At 45.2% G+C, this 21,555-nt stretch overlaps 1 protein-coding gene across 1 annotated transcript; it reads left to right on the plus strand.

Annotated features, from left to right (window-relative positions):
* The first annotated feature begins 10,056 nt into the window (after window positions 1–10,056).
* Window positions 10,057–20,811, plus strand: LOC142564508 (uncharacterized). The gene is made up of 4 exons (XM_075675526.1): window positions 10,057–10,156; window positions 14,640–14,823; window positions 18,467–18,614; window positions 20,431–20,811. Exons 1-4 carry the CDS (start codon window positions 10,057–10,059, stop codon window positions 20,518–20,520), a joined length of 522 nt encoding a protein of 173 aa, XP_075531641.1. The 3' UTR covers window positions 20,521–20,811.
* The last annotated feature ends 744 nt before the right edge of the window (window positions 20,812–21,555 follow it).

Consider the following 21,555-nt stretch of genomic DNA (forward strand, 5'->3'; position numbering starts at 1 on the left):
CACCGGTGTTCGTCATAAAATGCTCAGAACGCAACGTCGCGGGTTTGACTCCAACCAAAGGTCGCGGGTCTGATTTCCTTAATTAACTCTACCTTAAAATATAATTCCTTAATTAGCGTCGCCTCAGTTAACACCAAAAATCGTGGGTGCAATTTCCACCAAAAGTCAAGGGCCCGACACCCACCAAAGGCCCTAGGGTCAAGCTGCCTTAATTAACTCTACCTTAACTGATAATGCCTTAATTAAATTGGCCTTAATTACCACCGAATGTCGTCAGTTTGACTCTCGTCGAAGGTGGAGGGTTGGAGTGTTTTAATTACCTGTAGATTAATTAACTTTGCTTTAACTAAACCGATAGTAGTAGGTTCGAGTGTCTTAACCTTAAATAACTGGCAAGCTGTCTGAAACTGAAAATGAGTGGTGTTAAGCAAAAGCTAGGAACATTTGCATGCTTTGTACAGCTGTCATGTCTCCACCCAATGGGAAATAGATGGAGCTTTCTGGAATAATCACAGATTACATTTGACAACGCACGCTTTTCCATTAGACAAAGGAAAGGAACACCCATTTACCAATATCTGAATTATCGCTCCTGCCACATGGATATTGCAGATTCGCCAAAAATGGCGATTTAACAGTAACACCGTACATAGCACATCTGTCTATGACTACGAAAAATTCAGAAAAGTAGAAATAGATAAAGAGAGAGACAGAGATTTTTCGACATTTAATTATTATTGCGTTAACATTCGTCGGGGATTTCGCACACTCTTTGGGAGCTATGCCCATATCTGTATATCTTTTAAGCCTGAATCTTTGTACCGGTGTATCTCAGTTTGTTTGTATCTAACTGTCTCCCGCATACATCAGTCCCTGGGTGGACTGTCGTTGAACAGTTACCCAACCGGATTGCTCTGAAGAGGTAACAGCGTCTGAAACCAACGATAGGATCAACTTGGATCACATATGCACATACGTGTCCTCTTCGACGGACCCATTCACACGAACATGGGTCACTGTCGATTCTGGACTTGTTAGTCGCTACTATGCACTGGATATGTGCTACGCGGTCTGTACTGGTCTTCACTGAGCCTCCTTGATGCCAACTAGGGTCACTGGGTATGTACCAGTAGGTGTGCGCTTCTCTTCAATGGTTGTCCCTAACGCCATCTTGTGTAACTATGTACCACTAAAATGTACTGTCCCTACAATGAGTAAAAAGATCCCTTTAATTTGTCTGACGCTGAGCGGAATCGAACCCTTTACAAGGATTCCCCTGGGACAGCAACTCGACGCATTAGCAGGCTGTGCCAAAAAAGTACTGGGTGCATGCCGCTTTTCAAAGAACCCTTTCGACGCGAACGCTTTAGCGAGCTGCGCCATCAATGCACTGGTGTGCGGCTCTTCAATGACCCTCTCGCAAACTTGGGTCGCTGATTATGTGCCCCTGAGTGTGTGGCAGTCGAGGGAAAATTGAAGGTCACTTTGTAAATTCCAAAGTGTGTTCGACGAAAGCCTGTGCCCATTGGACTGACTATGCCAAATCTTTTTTTATGATTCCGCTTGCCGTGGAATCCTAACCGGGCCTGGCAGCCATCCGACTAACTCGACTGCTGCAACGAGTCGTCTGACGAAGGAGCGTTGCCGCGCGCCGTTGTGCCATCACGTGATTGCGGAGGGAGTGTATGGGGACAGGCCACAGCTGTGGCGGAGCAACTGTTGCTGTGCGCCGCTGTGCCATCAAGTGATTGCTGAGAGAGTGTGAGGGGGAGAGGCCACAGCTGCAACGCTCCAGGGCACGGACGGACGGTCGGACGCACACCGCGAGTATGAGCCACTAAAGGCTGTCGCCTCAAAATTATGAGCGTTCGAAAACAAGCGCGCCACGCTACTCGTCATGGAGGCGACGTGCGGGCTTCTCGGCAGTGCCAGTAGATGGAGCAACGTGTCCAGAAAGAATCGCGAGAGAGGAGCCTGGTCGCCGCATGAAGGGCTTCTCAACATTCAAGTTCAAGTTCAAGTTCAAATTTGTTGTTATTGCACGTACAAGAAACGGGCTTGCATATTATATACAGCATCAGGAGGTCCCAGAGTGAGAAACTGCCAAGGGGACCTCCTATCATTAGTGCACCATGCACTAATGTACAGCATGCACAGCATGCACGATTGCACTGTGCATTTCGGAGGCCACGCAATGTTTGGCGGTGATGGTGCTAGATGGCGCCAAGTTCTTAGGCAAGCTAGGGAAGCGCGAAAGAGGAGTACAGCTGCAGTGCATGCCTCAGAAGCAAGTCGGTCCGACGGTGACAATACGCCGTGCCGCTGTACTCATCCAATGCTAATGCATTTCCACCGACAGTTATCGTCAAATGGCTTCTGCCCCATTCTTTTCTAAAACCAGAGATGCCTGCCAGAGTAACAACATGCTCCTAAAGATGCTCATTTGCAAAAAAAATATGGGGAAGCTTCATCTAAGCTTGAGAAGAAAAAGGGTAGAATGAAGTGAAAAATAAAGTAATAACGAAGAACTGAGAACGAAAGCACCTTACAACTTCATTGCGAGACTTGAATACTTCAAGTAACTCGAAGCCTACAATACTGGTGGCTGCTCTAGCACATAGACAAAAACGTTTTTTTTTAAGCTGCTCACAAAAGTCTTCTCCTACTGTCTTTTTTTCCTATTTCAAATTGCGTCTGAGCAAATGTACTGACGATTTTCAGTTAGAATCCTATTTCCAAAAACTAATTCAGCGTGTGTTGTCCGGTGTTTGCTGACTTTACGCGAAAGATACCACGCCAGGAAGATGGACAAATGTACCTTTTTCATAGGATTTGGACGAATAAATGTAGATTATGCTGGGTTTCTAATTATTCTGATTTACTTGGAACAATTACTGTGACTAGAAAATCGCGCTCTTGACCCATGAGCTCGTTTAGAGAGGCCTCACGTGATCTCAAGAGCCTACGGCGCCCCTCTTCAGCTTTGAGAGGCATCCAGTGCCACTTATAAAACTGCTGGAAACTCCAGTGGACAATTTATGTCCTAATCATGATCGCTAGAGACTATCCGATTCCAACGTACATCACGGTTGCCACTGCGAGCACGAGTTCGACATCGTGATCGAGTCCGCAGTCACTATATTACTGGTTTGCCGGCGCAAAATCTCAAGCCACATTTTCAAAACTTGCTTCGACTCATCAAGGCTGCCTTTCGTCATATTTTACACCAGCAGCAAGAATGCCGTACCACCTGTCGTGCCTACAATGTTAACCAGTGCACTTAATATTTCCGAGAATTACGAATAAGAGAAATCATTCAATAGTGGCTCCACGACAATTGACGACGTCATTATTTGAACGATGCATATGGAGAAAGAAAGCATATTTAAACGACTGGCCAGTCTCCGCCGCTAGCTCCACAGGTGCTGTGATCATGCCGGCGTCACAAATCGTAGTCAAGTTCAAAGTGTCCCACATGACACACCTCTAGGACAACGGAACTTGCCTCCCTCCATGCGGCTGTTATTTGTATCGTACAGGCACAACCTCAAAAGTGGTTAAGTTCTTGTGACTCCAAGCTTCAGGGCCTGCTGTCTGCCTTGCAACGCAGGACACACGACCAATTGAATTTGATATAAGCTCTCCATCCCGTCCTCACGAAGGAACATTACATCAACTTCCAATGGCTGCTGGAGAGCTGTGGAATCGTCGGTGACGACTGCTGATGATGCCACCCTGTCAGCCCATAAAGGAGGCCACACTTCCCACACCCTTGACAAATGCACGCAGCGAGGGGTCTTCGTTTACTTGCTCATACCAAGATGCGAGCTTCCTGGAAAACCCAGATGGTCAGCTGTCATCAACACACATTTGATCACTCGTTGAAGCTGCAGATCCCACCGCACTTCTCCCGCCGTGATGACAATTTGCTGCGCCACCTCTAGTTATGGGTGTCTTTTACGAAAGCGTAATCATTCCTTATAATGTCGAACTCACTAATGGATGACTGATGCGACTGTGAATAGACTATGGAACTCGTGCTTTATTTTTTTTATTGTTATGCGATCGAACGCGACATTCTTCGAAGTCTGCTAAACTGTCTAGGTAATAACCATTTTCAGGGGAGAAGATCCATAGTGCATCAGCCTACGTGTCGCTTACTTAGAAAGCGACGCAGACTTTGTTGAGGTTTTAAAAATGTACTGGCCTTCACGGCCGATTGTAGGCAGGATGGAGAATTGTACGTATTAGCAATGCTAAAACCTTCCTGTCCCCCTTTCTTTACTTTCTTTTCATGCCCTAACTCCCTTTCTCCTGCGTTGGTAGCAAACCGGAGGCATCTCTTGTAGGACTCTCTGCCTTTACTTCCTTCTTTTACTCATTTACTTACCGGAAGGCCCTCGACAAATACAAGCGACCTGCACGAGAGCTAAGGCTCATAGCTTCGACGCAGCCTAAATTCTTTTTTATTTGATATGCGGTTCCTTAGCAACATCTGTTGACAGCCAGGATGTGTAAGACACCTGCGCTTTGCGAGCCCAGCGCGAGCTACTTTGTGGTGAATTCGGATTGATTCTTTGGATATTTACTTAAAGCGACCCTTTCTTTTTCTGCACAATGTCTACACTTTTGTTGTCAACACAAGTGGCCTATACTTACGTTAGTCACTATCGAAGAAGTCGCTATCCTAGCGTTCACTAGATTCGCTTGCAACCAACTGCCTCGCCTGTGACAGTGCTTTGCGACTCGGCGTTGCAAATCGTTGGCGCACTCTAACAAACAGGCCTTTATGATATTTTGGCCTGATACACTGTCGACAAGTGGACGTTGAAAGAACTAAAGGGCTGTGATTTTGAATTGCAGTCGCGGCCAAGATATTGCGATCTAGAAAGCAATGATCATGCGGACGATTAGGCAAGAGAAGCTTTACATGATGTCAACCATAGCACGCATTTCTCTTCCAAGACATAGAACAAGCTTCCTTATTGTTGATGCGATACGGAGCTTTAGCTAAGTCACTGCAACCAGGCCGTAACCGCCGGCGTTTGCATAAGTTCGACCAGGAAATGAAATTTTACATACCTTGCCACACAAGCTCTGTGCATGAAATACGACTTGATGTGGCATTCCCACGGCGCTATGGGCACCTCGTTGGTCGTGAGAATAACCATGAGTGCAACCAGGGTCACCGCACGTACCATAGACACTAGCGCACATATTCTGTGTCTTCTCGACATACAAACTGTAGCAATAGACCTTAACCTGTTATCTGGCAACAATTAACACGAGACCATTCTCGGAAGACGTTGTTGTTAGTTCTTGGCCTCGCCCTAAATGTACTAAAATATGTCGTGAAAGAAAAGAGTAGCACTAAAGAAACGACTTCAAGACAATTGCATATACCGTTGCGCATCGTATCATTGTTTCTTTCGCGCTAATGTTTTTCCTTCTGAGTTTCACAAGAAAATTTTTACCTAACTATGCGGGCCATGAAACAACTTCCGCATGGCAAATGACTGGGCTCAAGGCTGTGACTCAAGTATGGCTGCTCTGTTAACCAAAGGCACTTGCGACGTACACCATTATTACTGCCATGGTAATTATACGGACATTCCAGACGAATTACCGCCGCCGTCATTCACAGTGGCCTCGACGTCGTCACTAAGTTCCGTATAAAGTTGGTGCGACGGGAAGCGTTCCAGGGTGAGCCGAGAAGGATGGTTGTTTGATCTCGCCCGCGTAAGGGAGGAGAGCGGAGCGGGTGCACGCGTCTCCTCGCGCGCTCAAGGGCATTGCGCTAGCAGGTGGAGAAAGGGGCAGGTTACTGCGATTCTCTTGCACTCCGGTCTCCGCTGTGCACGCTATGGCTGAGAGCGGCGGGGCGTCCTCTTTCTTGGAGGTAATCTGCCGTGGGCGCAAAACATAGGCGACCCGGTATAGCTGATGGCTTCGTCTGTGCTGTGTTCACGCGCCTGCTTATAGTTCACGCTGCGCTGTTCGGGCTGCCGCTCTTCATGACGTCAGCGTTCTGACAGAAACTCTCCGCCATCACCGAGTGAGCTGTGTTCATCTTCGTCTCGGTGCGCCTGACACCATGGTTAATTTAGTTAGCTAACAAATGTTTGCTGCAGTACATAAGCCCTCGGCAAAACTACTAACCTTACATTGTATAGCTTTCTAATAATATTCGATTGCTATCAATCCTTCGCATTTCTGGCGGGACTACCACTTTTATAGAAATCGCAGATTGTTAAGCCAAGTTTAATAGCGAGTTTAGCAAGATCATCCAGTGAAGTACACGGGTGGTAGAGGTTGTGCAGTTGGGGAGGTACCTATTCTCGTTACCTGCGTAAGGTTGCGGATAAGAAGCAGTTTGCTTAACTGAAACATGAACTTTCGCTATGTCAAACGACGCTTCATTTCAGGTTAAAGAGGCGAAATGCATCAGCATTGAAAAATACTTGTAATTTTGGCCGAGACGCGAAGCATCAATTGCGATATCATATTATTAGTGAACTATACGCTGTAAGTGCAGTAGTTTTGTCGGCCGTATGAACTTGCAGACATTCGCATACAAACCAAATTAACAAGCATGGCGTCACGCGCGCGTAGGCAAACATGAAACACATCTCGGAGCTCGGAGACTCGTGGTCGAAACACTGCCGTGTGTAAGAGTGGCAGCAGCAACGAGTGAATTGACCTTAGTGCTATCTGTCGCTTGAACGCGAACTAAGCGGCGACAACACAGCAGACACGAAGCTCTCAGCCGTCGGCGCACCTAGACTCTGTACCCAAAGCATATCGCTTTGAAGATAGGCCACGCGCTGCCATGCTCAGACTCGCCATACGCAGCCACCGCCAGAGACCTCCCAGAGTCCTACGGGACCCTGCTGTCTAGCGCGCGATACCTCCCCGCCTTCCTCCCTTGCAAGCGCCAGATCGAGTCACCCTCGTCGGCTCTCCCTCACACACTTTCACGTACATCCACAGCATAGGGCACATGGCTACAATGTTATCGGACTTCGAATTGATAATTCACATCACGACGACGCAACTTCGCTAGGAGGGTTCATTTAATTGCTATCGCAAGAAATGGCATCACAACAAAATACCGGCCAAGTATGAACCGCTGCGATTGACTGCGCAGCATCACATTCGCTGCTTTAAATAGGGGAACGCCTTCCGAAGATTTTCGTTTGAGAGTTGCTTTTCGTTTTCTTGTACATTCTGATTTGTGGATGCCACAATACTTGTGTGCTTGAGCACACCTCTGCGGTAGTTTCTTCCCTGATAATTGAGAGACGAGGGGTATTCTTCTAGAGTCATATAGGTAGTTTCTGAAATCTATTTCATATTTCTTTAGGTTTTGTGTTGGGGAGTCTATTCAATCTCAGTGGGAAAAGAATGGAAACGTTAAAGACACTTGCAGCGGTATTCTACAAAAGCGGCTGCGGACACTCATCTGGCAAGGCATATAAAGAGACTGCAAGCTGCACGATAAATGTACACCGCAGTTTGGAAAAAGAACAAACTTATTTGTACACAAAGATCAAACGACAAGAGACGTTGTATAAGCGCCCAAGATGAAGTGTGTCCAACACTCCTCCATAGCGCTTCATGCTACTGAAGAGGCTGTGCAAGATGCGGCTTAACACGTGGCAGACTTCTTGGTGCGTGTATAACACCAAAACTGTGCTTTGTTTTACAGCGAAGCTGTCTATAGCTAGAATGCTGGGCTTTCCTCGTGGCGTGATGTCGACAGAAAACTATCACCATCTATGGCTCATACCCCCTTAGGCAGAGCCTGTAAGCAATGTGGTGCGTAGAGTGCACACATTCATTGGAATCACGCATAAAACACAAAGAACAGCATACGTTACAATAAAGAACACGCTAAAAACACACATCCGGACCACATAATTGCAATGCGAAGCACGTAGCCCACGCCGCCTACGTTTCCGGGTAAAGATTACCGTTGCGCTTGACTGTAGCACACGAAGCAGGGAGCGACGTGACTACACTTTCATACGTAAGAGAAGATCCCGCCTAGCAATTGATTTGTGTTGTGACAGTCGTATGGGAAGGCGACTTATAGTGAGGACTCCTGAACCATGCATACGACGGGCGGCAAATTTTTTGTTTTCTCTGATCGAATGTTTAAAAGTGAACGAAGAAGCGGTGCAAACCAAGTCACAGTCCTTCGAAAGATCTTAGACTAATAATTAGGCAAATCACATGTGGATCTCCCCATGCGAATCATTTCAACCTACGCAGCAATGGGTACTTGTTCTAGTGGTCGTTTACACGCTCTCCAACCATCTTCACAGCGTAGATTGGAGACTATGTTACAGCGAAACTGTTGAGGGCTTGTTCCTCCATGATTGTGTCCGTATGTAGACACAAAGTGCCGAAGATAGTGCACTACCGGGCCGACTATCATTGGTGGTGAAGCAGGCGTTAAGCACTCCCCATACGTGGCACGATTCCGAAGATGGTGCAATACCGGGCCGACCCATGGCAGAGTGGAAGCAGGCGTTGACCACTCCCCATACATGGCCCGATCCCGAAGATTGTGCGATTCCAGGCCGACCCGCGGCGGAGGTAAAAGAGGCGTTAAGCACTCCCCATACGTGCGCCAATGCCGAAGATAGTGCAGTGCCGGGCCGACACGCGACGGAGGTGCAGTTTGCCATAAAGTGGTCCACTTAGCTAGGCTGGTCACCCTTCTTCACAGAGTGGAAGGGCACTGATTTTTTTACCTGTTCTTTTTGATGACGTATGGCACACCGCGAGTTTAAGGCTTCTAACCTTTGGAATAAACATTCCCTTGCGAGTACCAGCACTGTGTCTTGTCCCTTCCTGTGCCTTTGTTTTGGTCCTTGTAGTTCGCTCTCCGAATAAGCCGTGCTTCCATACCAACTCACCAATTTTTCGCTTCTGATCATACTTCAGGGTGATAGGTCTACTACTCTAAGTGCAAACCCAGAAACCACCTGGTACCGTAAATCTGACCTTCCAGCTCAGCCAAGGTCAAACTGGCATTTAGCCTGCCACTACCGGCGGCTGCTACGTACGCCGCGTGGGCTCGCTTATATTGAAAGCGATCTGCGATATGTACCATGTGCGCAGAGTGCTTGTAACTTCGTACGCGCGATTGTAGCCTGTAGCTTCGTATGCGCTTCGTAACTCCTGCTGCTGCGCCCAGCATCATCTGTGTGTTGCCTTGTGGTGCAATTGTAGGTGCGGTAGCTGCTGACGGTGTCGATCAGCGTCTGTGTCCTTTCCCAAACGCAAACAAAACCGTGCTATCACTCGACAAGCTTGGCTTAACCGCTTTAAACCACGGCAACTTTTGTTTCATTGCGTCTCAAATAATTTATCAGCTGCCTTTATTGGATTTGGACGTTGTGGAAGATTTTGCTCATCTGCTATCCATATCACACTACCGCTATCAAAGCTTAATCAGGGCTGTCTGTGTAGAGACTGTGGAAGTATGTTAGCGTTGGACAACTGTCACGGCTGCACCAATATGTAACCTTCATGCAAATAGCACGCTTGTGGGACACTTCGAGAATTGCGTGCAGTAAGAACGACTGTTCCTGATAACCAACAAACTATACACTTTCAAAAGTTAAAACAACAAACTGTCCTTAATAGCACACGTGTGGGACATGTACACGTGCGGAAGTATCGACCTGTATGCCGTAGTAAAAAAAAAGGGGTGAAAATAGCATGCTGAAAAATATGTACTGTTCAGGTTGAAGTCTCGAGCCTGAGATAATCCTGACGGGTTACTCACCTAATAAATTTGTACGAACAAGTGCAAGGTAGTGCTCGAGCCAATGTCCAAGGGGGCTATAGAGTGCGCGTTTGACGTGAAGTTAACGACATGTGAACGGAAGCACTCCGAGCACGGGTTGACAGGTGAGTGCCGGCTGAAAGGGTCTCGGAGGTCTTCGAACTTCGCTATGTTCATGTCCGGCGTCTGCGCTTGCACCTCTAGCTGCTGTTTAAAAGCCGTACTCCGAATTGCGAGCCCACCTCTGCTCTCCGTAGATGATGAAGGTGCTAGCCATTACCTGCTTCGGCATCCTTGCATCTCTGCACCTAGCAGCCGCAGACGATGTGCAGCGGCCGAAAGTGACAAGATGTAACGGTAAGCTCCTGTGTATTTTTACAATTCCAGTTGCTTCTGGAATGCTTCCGCGTTTACCTACTTCAATAATTGGGCGCGTTAACGTTTCCGGATGGTGGAGACTGTAGTAAGCAGCTGCAGTGTGCCGAAGCGATAGCCAGTAGGCGCCCTATACCCTTTTAATCCGCAACCAATTGCACTGATTTAAACAAATTTTGCCATGAGGAATATTGAAAGGCAATATAAGTTCGCACATCTGCTTAGGGCATGATAAATGTTTCTGATCGGTAAATGACTACGTAAAAAAGAGGCGTTCAATACGTTTACCCAGTACAGCATTTTTTTTTGCGACAGCAGAATTATTGAATGAAAGACTGAAGCGCTTTTGTGGGCAAAGAACATAACTACTGCCAGAGAATATGTTCCACATAGTTTCGGAACTCGAAGGCGTCATGCAGACTTCTAAAGCTATAAAGAAAAGGAAGTACGCTATGAGAAGCTTCGTGTTGTTGGCATTATTGTTATTTGCAATGTACATATAGGCGTACCAATGAACATTCCCTTCGATTTAAAGCAGAGTGGCACTGAAATGTAGCTAAGCAATTTTGCAGAAAGAAACGAAGCTCTACATCCGTGAAAGGCAAAAACAATTATTAAGCCTCTCAGAGCAGCCGAAACCACAAGGGTGCTTAATTTCTATAGGCGCCTGTGCGCCGTCGGCGTCGGCATTCTCATGCTGTCGTGCAGTCGGTTGAGCATGCGTGGAGCACACGTTGAGTAGAGAAAGGCCCCCTAGACGCAAAGTGCGTTTCCCTCTGCGAACGCGAGGAAGCCAAGGTGACCCACCGTGACAATTTGTTGAATCAGCTCTGCATGGAGCCGCATGGCAGCATTCTGGCTTCCGCTGGGACAGCACGAGCGTTGTGCGTAATGCAGATTGGCGTTTCTGATAAGCAGCTGCGCGCGTAGGGCACCGTGGTGAACGTCAGGCTGAATTTATGTAATCCTGTCTTTGGACGCTGAACAACACCGTCGGCTTGCCTTCCATCTGACTCGTGCGCTGTCCACGTGCCACGCCTTCAATGCCGCTGGCTTGCTCCCTGTCGCCTCAGGGTTCTGAGACGCATTCGGCGCGACGCCAATCCTTGCTCTCGTCTTCAGCGCTTCGCCTTCCTGGCGAAACTAGCCCTTTATATACCTAAAGTCTGCAAACTTTCCTTTTGTACTTTTCTTGATAAGAAATAGATTGCAGTTTTGTCAGTGGATGATCGCTGAAAGATTTCCTCAGACATGGATCCGCAATCACACGTTTAAACAGTTATGGTAAACCAAATTAGAGCGCAAAATAACGTTTGTATGCGCAAAACGTTTGTATGCGCAAAATAACGTTTTGGGGGCCAGACTAATACTTCTAGGGGATTTTAACTTGCCTGATGTGAACTGGCAAACATTTGAACACCACTCACCAAGTGCTGATATGCTTTTCGAACTCATGCTTTCATTGAATCTTAGCCAAATCGTAACAGAGCCCACACGTGTTCAAGGAACTACTTCCAACACACTTGATTTAATTTTTTTGAGCCATCATTTTCCTTTAGAGCAAACGCGCCTTGAACTCATTAATGGCATGTCTGATCATAAGATTACTCTATGTGTTGTACCTGCTCAGAATACATTTTCTTCCCAACCACGCATCACTTACCCGGACTTCAGTAGAGCAGACGATACGAGTATTATTGACTACTTATCTAACGAACTTACCGCCTTTGAAGAACTTTCAATACGTTCCACTACAAACATCGAAACGTTGTGGCATGGTTTCAAAAAAATTATGTTTCATTGTATTTCTAAGTATGTACCTTCTAAAGTTAAAAAAACGAGAAAGCACAATCCCTGGATCTCACGTGACATCATTCATGCCAAACGTAAAGTCAAACGTCTGAAAAAATCAATGAAAATAGCACCTAAACCTTCATCTCGAAGTAATCTTACTCTGGCTATCCAAGACATGAAATCTAAAATAAAGACAGCGAAGTCAAACTTTTACACAAACACACTTCAAGGATTTCTAAGAAATTCACCGAGCAAATTCTGGAACTACCTTAATCCTAAGGCATCAAGTGATCCCCAAGTGTCACCCGAAACTAGCAAACAAACCGCTAATTCACTAAATAACTACTTTTCTTCTATCTTCACATCTGACGATGGGAAACTACCCCAAATTGACATCACCGTTAACAGCACACTAAGCCCCCTCACCGTCACGGAGGCCGGAGTACTGAACCTTCTCCTAAACCTGGACACAAAAAAAGGGCCAGGCCCGGATAAAATACCCAACGCTTTCTTGAAACGATACGCAGAATGGATGACGAAGTACCTTTGTATAATATTTAACAAATCATTATCATCATCTGTTCTTCCACAGGACTGGAAATCCGCAAAAGTTGTCCCAATACATAAGTCAGGCTCCAAAGACGACCCGTCCAACTTTCGGCCGATTTCACTTACGAGTACCGTGTGCAAACTTCTAGAACACATCATACTAAAACACATAACCGTTTTCTTAGACCAGGAGAGTATCATATCACCATATCAACATGGCTTTCGCAGAGGCCTTTCTACAGTCACTCAACTACTGGAACTAACCCACGACATATCATTTAATATCGACCAACACAGACAAACAGACCTCATCCTACTCGATTTCTCGAAGGCATTTGATCGGGTATCACACAAAAAGCTCATAAGGAAACTTCAGGCTACATTAGGTACAGGCCCCATAATTGACTGGATTTGCGACTATCTTACTAACCGTACCCAGTTTGTGGAAGTGAATGGACAGATTTCCCAGACAGCCCGGGTAACATCGGGAGTCCCCCAAGGAAGCGTTCTGGCTCCCCTTTTATTTCTAATTTTTATTAATGACCTACCCGCAAAAATCACAGGAAACATTAGGCTATTTGCAGACGACTGCATCCTTTATCGAAATATTAACTCATATGATGACCATATAACATTAAACAACGACTTGAAAGCTGTGTCTAACTGGTGCGCCCACTGGCAGATGACCATCAATACTAAGAAATCTGCTGTTCTTTCAATCACCAGAAAAAAAAATAACTCGAGCTTTATGTATACCGTTAACGACGTGCCACTAATACGAGTTCATGAACACAAGTACCTCGGATTAACGTTAACACATGACTTCAGATGGAACTCCCATATAAATAATGTTACAGCAACTGCAATGAAACGCCTTTTCTTTCTTGGAAGACACCTCCGACTAGCACCACCCGATACAAAACTTCTTGCTTACAAAACTTTCGTCAGGTCAGTCCTTGAGTACGCAAATGTTATCTGGTTTCCACATACTAAACAACTAATTAAAAAACTAGAAGGTGTACAAAGGAAAGCTCTACGGTACATATACAATAAACATAAATTAACAGACTCGCCCACCGAACTACTTAACAAAGCCGGAATCCTAACAGTACAAAACCGAGCTGTACTAGCCCGTTCTAAACTTATGTACCAGCTGTTACACAACAAGCTTAAGATTGATACCTCTAGATACATCTCCAGAAATGAAACACGGCCAACGCGGCATAAGAACACACAAACACTCAATGAGCATTCTTTTCATACCGATTGCTTTAAGAATTCATTCTTTCCTTTAGCGATAAGAGAATGGAATCAACTGAGTGAATCCATTAGTAACAGCTCCTCATTAGATACATTTGCTAATTCAGTGGAAGAACACCTTCTTGCCTTACAGCTCTGACTTACATAGTCAGGTTTGTTACCGATCTTCATAGCCTAACACTTTAATCTATGAGTGTTCCTTTTGTATGATGCATCATACGCATGACTGCATACTGTTTGTCATGTTCATTAGGTATTGTATATCACAGGTGATTTCAGGTGTTTCTTTTTCTTTTTTCGTGTTTGGTTTCTTGTTTCCTCAGATTCTTCCTTGTTATAGTATATTGTACCCAAATATTGCATTTGTGATGAACTGCTTCATTCTTTTGTTTAGTGAAACTAAAACCTTTGCAATAACACACTTATGATTATATAATCTATATATACACTTGTTCGCAAATACTACCATATGTACTTGCCCTTCCTGTTATAATCCCATGAGGGATTGACAGTATGTGAAATAAATAAATAATAAATAAAAAAAAGAGAGAGTGAGGGACACCCTCGTACACGCACACCGCAACAGACGCAATCATTCGAGAAATGACCGAGCAGACATAGGCACTAAGACAGTCCCCCCCAGGACAGGGCGCCTGTTTTGGGACAATTCTTTTGTAGTGATTGCCTGTGTTGGTGCATAAGGATGTGTTTATTTAGGGGGGGGGGGATCTAATTTGTTTTACCATAGCAAGCTACCAGCTGGCCCCATAATAACTTCTTCTACGCTATGACTTGCTATTTCTGTTAATGGTGCGGAGTACTTACGCGTCATCATTCGCTTTTTTTTTCCATGATCTCGCAGGAACGGATTTCTCCAACGTCAGGATTTCTGATGTCACTCTTACTAACGCCCGCCTCGGTCACACGGTACAGCTGGATGGGCAGCTCATCGTCTACAACACAACTGGAACCAGCCCTGTTCTGGATCTATCCGTGACCAGCTCCAGTGGAAAGCCGCTGACGTGCATCTACAGCGTCTTTCCCAAGTAGGCATGAGAAACTTGCCTCGTTTTTAGTCTAACTGCAGCACAAAGCGAACGATGAAGGGCATGTATCTCTGGCGACTGTCCATAATGTTATTTTGAAGGGATGTGATACGAATGAATTTGGATTGCGTAGCGCTTCTTCGATGTCCCCAATTTATGATTTAAACCGCGTTCACCACTTCGCAAATTGTTGTGAAGGAGATCACTCGACACACGGTCTGCCTCTTTGAGGAGCGAAGTACAGTAACTTCTTAGAGCACCATTAACTGATATATATATATATATATATATATATATATATATATATATATATATATATATATAATATAATATAATATATATATACGCTCTCCCATCTCTTTCATACCGCTACCACGTGGGAGGTTTCACTCACTTCACACAGACGTTATTTCTCCACTACGATACTCCTAATGCTCACGCATTCAAATTATTACGAAAGAGTATACAAATTTGGAGGACGCTTAAGCTTCGTATTTAAGAGCAAAATGCGATACCGTTCAAAGATCATTGATTAATTCTCGTGCTTCCTGGCAACTGCAGCTTATGGATATACCACTGCATCCAACGCCTGCGTTAACACGACGAGAGCAGACGAAGCTGTAGAGTCTGTGGTTAGGCGTTGCATTTACGAACTCGCATGCCTTCCAGTACTCACGTACGTGGCAGAAACCTGGAGGCTTACGAAAAGGGTTCTACTTAAATTCAGGACGACGCAACGAGCGATGGAAAGAAGAATGGTGGGTGTAACGTTAAGGGATAAGAAAAGAGTAGATTGGATGAGGGAACAAACGCGAGTTAATGGCATCTTAGTTGAAATCAAGAAAAAGAAATCGGCATGGGCAGGATATGTCATGAGGAGGGAAGATAACTGATGGTCATTAAGGGTTGCGGACTGGATTCCAAGGGAAGGGAAGCGCAGCAGGGGGCGGCAGAAAGTTAGGTGGGCGGATGAGATTAAGAAGTTTGCAGGGACGACATGGCCCCAATTAGTACATGACCGGGGTAGTTGGAGAGGTATGGGAGAGGCCTTTGCGCTGCAGTGGGCGTAACCAGGATGATGATGATGATGAAGATGATGATGATGATGATGGTGATGATGCCTTCCTTACTGGAATGGCAAACAGCCCCACGTGCGACACATGCAGCAGCGATGAGACGCTCGCACACATTATATGTGTTTGTCCGCAATATTGTGCTCAGCGATAAGTGATGTGCAGAGTGCTGGACCAATTTAACAAGCGTCCACAATAAGAAATGAAGCGTTTAGGTCGGTACTCCCAAATAATGTCTGCGCTGAAGGCCTTATTAGCGCTGCTAAGTTTCCTGCAGTCTACGGGGCTTCACGATAGGTTTGGACCAACGCCGCCCGCTGCCGCTCCATAATACACCCTTTTTGTTTGCGCTCGTCTCTCTCTCTCTCTCTCGCCCGCCCAGACTTCCTCATTTTATCCACCTGAACTCTTCCCCAAACGGAACTGCTTATGCTTAACCTCCCTGCCTTTTCATACGTCATTTCTATATCTCGCTCTCTCTTTCACCGAGAAACGCTGGTGGCAAATGACATGCTCGAAGGCGAGCTCTCTGGGCAGAAACCCGTCCTATTGGAAGGGTCGTGCGTAGCCGTGCAAAATTATTTACATAATTTCGGGTTTCGGTTACTCTTCGACACTTTTAAATTTTCAGCCTTAGAAGATTTAACATAAAAGGCATGCGCTGTCGGTGTTATGTTTCAAGACACATCTTTGTCGGCTACCATTCTTCAAGTTCCGACGAATAACTTTGTCAAGAATGTAGATATAGTATGAGCCACTTTAGTCATAGAATACTGCTGCAGTTGTATAGCCCGCATGTACCGAATGTCATATAGCAAGGCGTGGCGTGTACATATACATAAATATATACGGCAGTTTTCGCTCACAGGAGGCCCGGCGCAGGACGCCGACTTTTCGTTTTCTTCGACACGTGCCCCTTAACGCTATCGTGTTCAAAATAGATTGGTCGATGTTGAGCGCAGCAAAAGGATACACGTGAACATAGCGAAAGCTAGGGAAGTTCAAGGCTTGTTAGTAGTCAGCGCTCTGTGTACCTCTGTCCTCTCATTGTGCTCGAACTGTGCGCAGACATGCAAGGCATCGTTGGTCCCTTTCAGGTGTCCCTTTCATGCTCTGTATCTCTAAAACCACACGCCAAGATTCGGAAGCGCGACAGAAAGCAACGATGTGTGAAGACTTTCCTTTATGCTCTATATACCTTGCAGCTAATACCCCGCGCCCCCGAATAAAAATGAAATCATGTTTCATACATACACCTATGTCATGTCTGGCATACTTATGCTTTACGATTCACCAACACGAGCCAAGTATGTTAACCGTGTTTCCAAGAGAGGCCGTTGCGTGTTTTTTACGACGCCAGTGCATGAGGTACTGAGCTACGTTTTCGTTGTTTTATTTAAATAAAATTATATGGTTTTACGTGCTTATACCATAATATGATCATGAGACACGCCATAGTGGTTCACTCTGGATTAGTCTTCAGCAGCTGGGGTTCACTGACATGTGCATGGAACATGTGCATGTTTTTTTTTTTTTATTTTTCATTTCGACTCGACAGAAATGCGGCCGCCGCGGCCGGGGTTTAATTAGGTTGTTTGTTAAAGTAATAACTTGAAGAGGGGTTATTTATGAAGTGGGTGGATACTTGCCAATCACAGTTCAGTTAAAATTATTCAATACTGCGGGACAGACGTTCGCCTGACGAGGGAACCTATGAGTGACCGCGAGCGCATGATGAATAATTCTCGATGTAGCCGGTGTTTCTGTATAATAGGACTCGTCTTTCGTCAGGCGAAAAACTATCTTTGTTAGCAGCGTTGCTAAGAAATATAGTGGCTGCGTGGACGACGACAAATGTTAAATAAAAAGACTTAGTAAGCTGTATTTCTGTAGTATGGCCCCCAAGTGCAACGAGTGTTGAAGGCTTCTTTATAGTAGACGTAATCGAATCAAATCAACAATGGGTAAATATGCTGAACTATTCAGCGGTGATATGTACACGGCTTGCATAGGCAATATCCTAGGTGCCATGTTGGTGAAGCGCCAGTGTCATAAGCCACGTCCATGACATCACGTGCGAGGTATCCATGCCTTGGCACGTAGTAGGAGAGGGACCGAGGGGTCAGAAAATTGAGGTTGCATATCCACGGCGACCACCTGAGCGACGCTTTCTAACACGCCCGAATATTGGGGTTGCATATCCACCGCGACCACCTGAGCGACGCTTTCTAACACTTCCAGGGTTACACATACATGATTACTGAATAATCTGGCTGTTACAACAGATGCAGCCGTCACACAACTCGTAGTGCAGCGGACTCGTAATGCGAAAGTTGTAGGTTCGCTGGTCATCAGCGGCCGGCGGCTTTTCTTTTATCCGTCTTCATTTCCCTGCAATTTATAATTTCTGCATTTCAATTAAAGCTACAACTAACTCGTCCCCTGCCCACGCTTTCCTTTACGTCATTATCAGTTGGCTTTCACGTGGTTGTGTACACAGTGTTTCTCCAATCGGTATCTACTCATTTTGTTCTTACTATTTTATTCCTTACCCGCGCGCTTATTTGCAGGGAAATGAAGCTTTGCGATGCCGACACGAATGCGGAGAAACAACTCGGCGCTGCATGGAATAGCAGCTGCCCGTTGAAGCCAGGCGTCTACAGATTTAGCCTGTCGTTCTACGTACCTGACGCCATGACAACTAGGTCATGCATTGGGGTGAGCTGATATTTTTCTACCTGATGTGGCGTTGTAGAAGCAATGAAGTGGAAACCAACGCTGTGTCTATGAGACAGCGTGAAGACATCCTCCTTAAGTACTGGCAGGTGTTCATAGCTCCTCACGATCTATGTTAGCGTCTGCAATGGCCTGCAAATGGTCGTAGGGGAAACAATGATAGGTGCTGCTATTCTTGTTTAGAAAAAAGTTTACTTCATTAGGTGGTTTCCAGCACATACTTCTAAAGACCAATTACGACAGCTTCAAATATTCGCGTCCCTAAACGAAGATGACGTTGGGTAAATTACACATATCAAGCATGGCTAATTTTATGGCCCTTTAAAGTACTGTACTCGATTTTAATATGATATAAAAGAGCTAAATCATAGAAATCGAACATTAACTCGGACTAGGATACTATACCAAAATGTTGCTATCGAAAACGCACTTCAAGGAGGTTAATGTAACAATAGACGAGGTCATTTGATGCAAGAAAGGCTAATTGCATGCTAATTAATGCATTTCCCATCAGGTTAGTGGTGACTGAACATGTACACTGGCGACCAGCGCGAACACTAGTGTCAGAACATTCCCTAGAAATCACGGAATTCAACTTCGTAGTATGAGTGTTCTAACGCTAGAGAAATACATCCCATCAGAGGATGTATCAGTTATACCATAAAGGAAAGTCCCAATAGAAGCACTGACAGAGTGATTGGTGAACAGCACGGGGTTTTGGCTAAATGTCGCGTCACCTATTCATAATAAGAACTATGACATATCCCTTTCCCAGGCACAACGATAAAATAAGTATCCAGACGTATATTATAGGATACGCTTAATAAACTCTATTTTAAATGATTCCCTTTCGTTTCGGTCAAGTTGACCATTTCAAGCGAAATTTAGCACATACAGACGATGGCGCTGCCATGGCGCTATACATGCATGAAAATGCCGGGAAGTGGCGGCTTCGGATTGGCATCTTTCTCGAAGAGAAAGGACGAATGGGGGTTCCTGTATTCTGCTTTTTGGAAAAGTTCATTATACATGTTATATAATTTACTCATAAGGTTCTAAATGCCTATTAGAAAATACGATGGAAATGTAAAAAATATGGGAACATCTTAGAAAGAGCGTGAACAGTTATTGCACATTGATGTTAGAAAAGCAACCTAATTTGTTAAGGCACATCTTTTTTTGGGCAAGGTGAACGCACAATGGCAAGGAATAATTTGCAGTGACTATAAAGCACAGTCCAGAAACAGGTCACCTACCATTTCTTCTTCCCCATTTATTTGCGCTACGAACATCTTAGCAACTCTAACTGACGCACAAGGACCGGAGCCATGTCACCCAGTACCCCTGAATTGTGAATCCTATGTTTATTAACACTACCTTTGGTCCATGGGTGCCGATGAAAAATAAAAAGTGCCTTTTTGCAAGCGCAATCATGTTGTTGATATCACACTGTTTGACCTGTCAAAATTATATATTTTAGCCTTTTAGACATTTACAGCGAACAGATCGAGTTGGCTTTTGACAGCTTATTTTCTGGCAATTACAATGACAGTGATGTTTACTTGCATCAATACATAACGCTCACTCACATACTGTACCATTACCTTCATAAATAGCGTTTTTCACATAGCCCTACAGATGTCAGTCAGCGCCCATCCTTCCTGTTCCTCTTTCTCCTACCTCTGTCGTTGACACTATCTCGTTTCCATGGACAACGTATGCCATTTCACCAAGTTTTCACTTCTATATTTGCCATGCGATTCTTACGTCGCATCTCTATTTCTTTACTTTTTTTCAGGATGGCCACGTTGTCGAAACTCTGACGCTGAAGGATGAAGGATACATTTTAGACTGCGTGTCCTACCCGGTGACGTTTGACCTCTACTAATGTCACCATTAGCCACGTAATGGTTTCGGTCCAGCTAAATTTTTACTCGTGGGTGTGCGCACGTGATGCAAATTACAGTTGCCACATAGCAACCTTTACATTGGGATAATTTACTCCTGGAAAAATAAAACGAAGATACCGCTCGGCAACGCAGTTTCACTTCCCATCTTCGCAACATTTGGATAAACCAGTGCTTGGAAGAAGCACTGTTGCCACGCATCAGCGTTCCTCTCAATTTTGGTGAAATAACAGGGCATTGCCCAAGCTGCCTTGGTTGTTTCAATAAAGACTTTCCGGCATATCGTTGTTTTCTGTATCGCTTATTTTGGAGGGCAATAATTCATCAGGCACGACAGTTGCAGCAATCTTTAGCTTACGGTGGTTGTCGTTCGCCTGAGTTAAACAGCTATGCGAAACACTTTTTGCCTATTTTCCGTACAAAATTTTCTAGTTTCCGGAAGATTGCGCCACGTCACCGTGAGCTCTGTGTGGACGAGAGAAGTTGAACGGGTAAAGAGGCAGTCTAGCAGGACGATTGTTCCTACTTCGTCTCTTTGTGCGACTGCTTGGTGTGACCCGCACGGAGCGTTTCAACCGTGGTCCAACTTCCATGCGGTAACGTGCTTCACGCAAGTGGCACCAGCACAACGTGTTTCCGTGCCCTTCGTCTTGCGGCCGAATAGGGAAGTTCAGTGACATTAACAGACAATTTAATAAACAGTACAGGGCGACAGGAAATGTACGGCCAGCTCTAAGGTTGCCGCAATGTTCCGGGCACTAGTAGAACGAAAGGGTGAATGAAGAAAAGAGAATGGAATATTAACGTTGTTTGAATAGCAAAATTTTATCATCGATTGAAATACTGTTCTTCGACATAATAAACATATAAAATTTCATTCCTAAACAAAGGCAAACATAATGCTCACATAGGCTGCGTTAGGTAAACAAATGTCCAATAAACGCCATTTGATAAGTGCATCTAATCAAGACCACAACAGAAAATCCGGTTAAACAAAGGAGCCTCGAGTGTCACAC

The sequence above is a fragment of the Dermacentor variabilis genome, chromosome 11 (genome assembly GCF_050947875.1).
Source record: "Dermacentor variabilis isolate Ectoservices chromosome 11, ASM5094787v1, whole genome shotgun sequence".
NCBI lineage: Eukaryota > Metazoa > Arthropoda > Arachnida > Ixodida > Ixodidae > Dermacentor > Dermacentor variabilis.